The 6,318-nt window shown below is 36.0% G+C and overlaps 1 protein-coding gene across 1 annotated transcript; it reads right to left on the reverse strand.

The window, feature by feature from the left end:
* Positions 1 to 592: 592 nt before the first annotated feature.
* On the reverse strand, positions 593 to 3,156 carry LOC149239477 (laccase-4-like). Its single transcript, XM_089367151.1, has 6 exons — positions 2,964 to 3,156; positions 2,707 to 2,858; positions 2,244 to 2,488; positions 2,018 to 2,143; positions 956 to 1,924; positions 593 to 723 (listed from the first exon to the last, which is right to left on the reverse strand). The coding sequence occupies exons 1-6, from the start codon at positions 3,114 to 3,116 to the stop codon at positions 593 to 595; spliced, it is 1,776 nt and encodes a 591-aa protein (XP_089223277.1). The 5' UTR covers positions 3,117 to 3,156.
* Positions 3,157 to 6,318: the final 3,162 nt, after the last annotated feature.

A 6,318-nucleotide genomic window follows, 5' to 3' on the forward strand; every position in this document is an offset into this window, starting at 1 on the left:
AAAACTAATAAACATTACCAATACGGATTAGAACAGAATGTATGATTTTATTTTTAATAGTCTTAACATTTCAGAGAGAAAATCTATCAACTTCACCATTAAATCCATCATGGTTATATATAAATGATTTATTATAATTATCAATTATTTTATACATAATAAGGGTACTAAGCAAGCAAACATTGCACATTACACTTGTTATTTTATATATTAAAAACAAAAAACTGATAGAGAAAATCCATCAACTTCGCCATTAAATCAAAGTTTTACAATCGCCTTACATTACCTTTGTCTAAAAGCACGCTTATCACTGTGTAATTCATATATCACACATGGAAGAACCCATAACTCTTTTATTCATGTACCAAGCACTTGTATGTACAGTGATTCAATACAGTTCCACACTGTGATTGGTTGCCCCTTGTTGAATTACCAGTGTGAAGCATTTTTCTTTCCTTGAATAAATAGCCATCTTCCTCGTTGGAGGAAAAGCTGCTTATTGTGAAATCTTCCTAACAAAAACCTTACGTCGACAACATCTGAAAGAAAAGCAAGAAACAATAATGAAATGAAAGTGATGAAATGAAGAGGATCAACAAGGAGGGAGGTCAGAAGGGGGAGGTGGGAGAGTTTGAAGGGGCCCTTTTCCGTTCTTTACTACCCACGCCATCTTCAGCCCCCATGATGTGTGAACCTCCAAATGACAGTGCATGAACCACACCCCTGCATATATTCCATGGATATTGAGTAAACAAACATTATTATAATTTTCATCTATGCAATGATATGATTTAATGTAAAGTTGAATGGGAAATGAGATGAGATTGTGTGAATATATTCCATGGATATTGAGTAAACAAACATTATTATAATTTTCATATATGCAATGTTATGATTTAATATAAAGTTGCATGGGAAATGAGATGAAATTATGTGAATATTTTGTATATATTACCTGGATTGTCTGCACGGAATCTGATAGCAACCCAACCTCCTTTGGGAACTCCCACAGTGTTTCTCTCAACAGGGTCAATGAGGTTAAAGTTTGGTGCATCTGTTGATTCCTTATAGTTTCCAACACCTTGGCCCACCACAAAGAAATTGAAACCATGGAGATGGACAGGGTGGCTGTCTGTGCTGAAGATGCTGGTGTCTTGAAGAATCAATTGAACAGTTGTGTTAAAGGGAAGGACTTTTACTCTGGTCCCATTCACAGCCGCAGTATTATTGGGTGGAGTGCCTGTGTAATTGAATGGGAATGGAGGATTGTCTGGAAAATTAGTCTTATAGACTCCTTTCATTTGCTTGAAATAGTGAGACTGAAGAAGAGCTGTGTTTGGGAGAACAAAAGAAATATTGTTGACAGATGCAGTGAATCTTGTCCCATTGGGTGCCTGGCATGTGGCATTTCCCATCCCTTTTGGACAAGGATTCAGTCCCAACCCAATTGTAAAGAAAAGTTTCTTGTCAACTGTTTGAGGAACAAGTGCAGGGAATTGTGAGGTAGCCAAGCTTCTAAGTTTTGCACTAAAGTTGGCTGCAAAGGAAGTGTCATTAAGGGCTGGGAGTTTAGGCATTATAATGGTGGAAGAGGTATTAGAGTTGGAAATGTTGTAGCTCACAATTCCTGCAACAGTGGAGTTATCAAATGTTCCACCCCCTGTAGCAAATGGGCGAGCTGCTATGTAAAACTGGTTAACTCCTCCAACATTAACAGTAGCATTAGCAGTGAATAACACATTGGTGGTTTGGCCGGGTGTTATAACAAGAGCGTCTGTCTGGAAAGGCTTCACATAAACTGCATCTACTTCCACCACAGTCATGCTGTGATTTGCAATGGCAAGAAAGAGCTCATCATTGAGTGCAGCATTGATGATTCGAAGAAGATATGTCTTCCCAGGATTGACATTAAGAACAAATGTATCTACATAACATACCATGGTTAGTAAATGAGTGACATCCTCTTTTGTACCCAATACATCAAATAAATAAACAAATTAAATACAATTATCATTACCATTGGAGCAGTTGTAAAGTGGTCCAGGAAGTCCATTTATAGTGTAGGCATCTGACACATTTGGACCTCCCCCTGATTGGAGGGCCTGCTGAATAACCTTCTCAGTGTCTGCATTCCACCATTCTCCTGCAAGGTGGTGTGTGTAAAACCATTAAATTCCAGATTACAAGGCCATTGATACAAGGTCCAGATTATCCATAAAAAGTACTAAAATATATAAACTTACCCAGAATAATGGGGACTTCTTTGTATGGCTTGGGAAATGGGTAGGGAACATGTGGCTTGGGATATATAATGATGGCACCATGTACGCTAGCTCTTAACCAAGAAATGTGTGCATGCCACCATAGAGTTCCTCTCTGTCCTGTGATGGTGAAGTTATAAACGTAACTCGTTCCAGTTTGAAGTGGACATTGGGTGATATAACCAGGACCATCTGCCCACCCAGATCTCAGCTGTCGAATCCCATGCCTGCATGCAAAAACATACATAAATACATGATCTCTAAAACTATTCAGTGGCTGCAGGCAAGTTGAGTGATTATTATGAATGAGTAGGATTAGGTCAGCCATATAAATTAAATAATCACAAGTAAACATCACTTTATAATAAACAGCAAAATACTTACTTTATCATAAATATACATCTTAAGTTACTGGAAAAAATAAAAAAATCATAAATATAATTACCAGTGAATAGTCACGTTGTCCTTGACATGGTTAACCAGTTTTATAATTACTTGATCTCCCTCCTGAGCAAAAATGGTAGGTCCTGGATATTGTCCGTTCACTGTGATCAAAGGTTTTGTGTTGCAAAGACGTGTCACATTGCTCTGCCTCACCTGCAACCCAATGCATTTATACTAATTAGATTAATATAACCAAACACCCAAACACCCCTAGTGAACTCCAACATAGTATAAATGATTTGCAGTATATATAGTTACATTGAACTTGTAATGCCTGGTTGTCTGCCAATGCTTTCCTGCTGCTATATCCAGGTACTGAATGATGACCAGCAGGATGACAATTAACAAGTACTTCACAGCTGCCCTGGAAGAGCAGGGGCAAAGGCAGAGTAATGTCTTTGAGTTCAACATTTTCCTCCTGCTACTTAACTTATAACCTATGAAACCCTAGTTTGAATGTAGCTGTGATTACTGTGATCAGCTGGGAGGCATTTATATATATACCAATAGCCCTGAAGATTGCCCGGTGTCTTTCTGGTTGTGGGGTATTATTTGGTGGTGAATCGGTGGAGTAAAAATTAAGAACATACACTCACAAACAACCGTAGACATTGCACAGAGAAAACCTTTGCCTAATTGCTTCTGTGCAGCTGTACCAACTCAGCTGAAAGAGGCGTTCACTGTAAGAAGGCAAGGATGTAATTAAGTTTAATGGAGATTAGTGTGAAATTGAAAGACTTAATGTGGGCTTAGGACATCCATGCTTTTCTGGCATGGCACGAGGTCCTGTATATGAGTTAAGATAGGTTAATCACAAGATCAGTAAGTTCGCTGAGGACCACCATGAAAAAGCTGTCCTTATCCATGAAAAAACGGTCTCCTTTATAATTAACTGCCATTGCCATGGCCATGTATTACTGTAATTTCAGAGTTGGGTTCATTGATCGACAGAGAGGCCGGTGGTCTCCACTTCCGTTGAGTAGAAAATTCTTTTACTTTCATAACACACAATTGACCACACCAACACCAACTCAAGTCCATTTCTCAAGTCCATTTCAATTCTTTGTTGACCAGACATTGCTGTTCAAATCGCTGGAACCTCCCCTAATTTCCCATCACCAAAGGAGTCTATTCACTGGAACCTCTTTAATTCTCCTCACCAAAGTAGTCTCAGAGATATCCTGTCGACATTAAAAGAAAATTCTGGAGAAGTATGAAGTGGGTAGTTAAATTTCTATGTTTGGTATGGTTCTTGCATTCATGGGATGTCATTAAAACGGAATTCGACTCGAACTTGTTGCAATCTTATCAAAATGCATCCATGGGATGTCATTAAAAGGCAAAAAGGTGGGAAGCTTATGATTTCCTTTATTATTATTAATTACAATTTAATTTTAAGGTTATATTTAATTTAAATATTAAATTGGTGTGCATGATTTGTTGTTTATAAGATTTGATCAGAGATCCTTAAAATTTGATCAGAGATCGCAGGTAGATTTGAGTTCACCATCACTGAATTACATTTTATTAATGAATATAATAAAAAAGTCTATATTGACAATATATATAATTAATTCAAATAGGATTATAAATATAATGTTGTTTTAAAAGTCTATATCTACCATATATATTTTTAGTTTTATATATAATTGAAATAAGATTATAAATATAATGTTGTTTTTTATTTTATTGTTATTATTTAAAATTGAATGAGAAAATTTTATTATAATTTAAATATATTTGATTTTTTATTTATTGATATTGATATTGATATTATAAATTAATTAATTATTATTATTATTTTTATTATTATTATTATTTTATTATTATTAATTAATTATTATTATTATTATTATTTAGCTTTGTAGAAGGGGTTAGAGTTGGCTATATCAAGAAAAAATTAGTAGTTAATGGTATTCAAAGACTCCATGATAGTCATTCAACAAGTATTTAAGCTCAAAGGGAACTCCAACCAGGTTCAATCCCTAATTCTGCAAAGAATAAGAATACAAATACGAAAATTTGAGTCAATTAAGTTGTATCATGTCAATAGGCATCTAAATTCAAAAGAAGATGCCTTAGCAAATAAGGGAATATACTTGGAACAAAGAATATTGGCTTAGGATGAATGCATTGGTGTTTATAATCCTCTACCATGAAAAAAAAATCAAAGGTCAGGAAATTGGTGCATTGATCAGATCAATATGTAAAGGTGGGGGAATAAAAAACCGTGTGGAATGATGTCCTCACGGCGGCCCACGTTCAAGTCTTGTAAACCCCTAGAAGCATTCCCCAATAGAATGACGACTCCTCATCACCACCAAGATCTGGGCCCATGTAATCATTTAACTCAAAAGTATGGTTATAAATGTGGTATGGATAGATGGAAGATCATGCACATCTATAGTAAATGTGGGAGGGAGCAAATGAATGTCATCTCCATTAGTGAGGAGAAGCAATCACGCTTAAGGTTTAGAGTTTTAATGGCGTAAGTAGAGAATTGCAGGGATATTAATCACGTAACGAATTTCACGTTAGTAGAGTGTACATGATGGACAATGCATTGAAGATGGCAAACAAATCCATGGCTTGGTGGGGGCAGGTATGCCTAGTGAAGAAGTTTATAAGGCATGATTGGCCTCCATTCTTCACATGGAAGTTTGAGTTTGGAAACCAAGGCCATCACAAATAAAGAGGGTTGTTTCTCAGGTGAGGACATGGAGGCACTGCTTGTCTTGGAGAATGAGGAAATAAGTTTTCAGCTAGATTACCTCTCTACAATGATAGAACATATTTTTTCTTTGCTAAATAGGTAGGGGGAAATAGTGGTCGTGGAGGTTCAAGCCTAGTTGCTACTTCTGAGTCAAAATAATGGCCCGCTCTAGACCAATATTGACAGACTGCAAGTGAAAATTGATCTATTGGATAAGTATCTCACAAAAATTGAATCGTTGAGGAGGAAAGGTGTAGAAGAAGTCAACTCGGGTGAGGATAGGAGGGAGTTTTTGATGTGAACCAACTCGCAGCTTCAAAAATGCCAAAGAAAGACACTGAGGTGATAGAAGAGACCCAGGTCCCTGCTCTAGTGTAGTTAAGGCAAGTTGTTGAGGAAATTGTTGAAGTTAACCCTGAAGTCAGATCGTCCAATGTAGGCTAGTCAATTATCTGTTTTAAATTATGTATTGCAAGTATATTCTAGTTTTACGAGTATTCTGGAAGGTTTTCAGATGATATCAGTTTAGATTCGCATTATGCAGGAAGTGTAGCAGAAACAAGTCCTTTTTGGACATGTTTGAACCAAGTAGTTGAAGATTCAACTGAAATTGTAAAAGGTTCTCGCCTTGTAATCAACTTGATACTAATATTAAAAATACTAACTATTTCATTAAAAAAAAAGATAATGGTGCAAAGCTCAAGCATCAATACTTTAACACATGGGTAGGGAAGATAACATCATTCCTCCTAATCACCTCAGATAAACCTAATTGACATTGTCTTAATCAAGATTTTATCTAAATAAACTGTAAATTCTATAATCAATTCTATTATAAAAATGATTTGTAGTTTTTTATGATGTGATTTATAAGATTTATTTTAATCTAATCTAGATGTC

This window comes from Pinus tabuliformis, chromosome 8 (assembly GCF_031772625.1).
Source record: "Pinus tabuliformis cultivar Carrire ecotype Pingquan chromosome 8, CPIR1, whole genome shotgun sequence".
In the NCBI taxonomy this organism is placed as follows: Eukaryota; Viridiplantae; Streptophyta; class Pinopsida; order Pinales; family Pinaceae; genus Pinus; species Pinus tabuliformis.

Excerpts from the sequence above, each read along its gene's own strand:
- LOC149239477 (XM_089367151.1), bottom strand. The coding sequence starts at position 3,116 with ATGTTGAACTCAAAGACATTACTCTGCCTTTGCCCCTGCTCTTCCAGG. Across the intron at positions 2,859-2,963 it reads CCAGGCATTACAAGTTCAAT|GTGAGGCAGAGCAATGTGAC; the intron begins GTAACTATATAT and ends ATTGGGTTGCAG. Across the intron at positions 724-955 it reads ATTCCGTGCAGACAATCCAG|GGGTGTGGTTCATGCACTGT; the intron begins GTAATATATACA and ends GAATATATGCAG.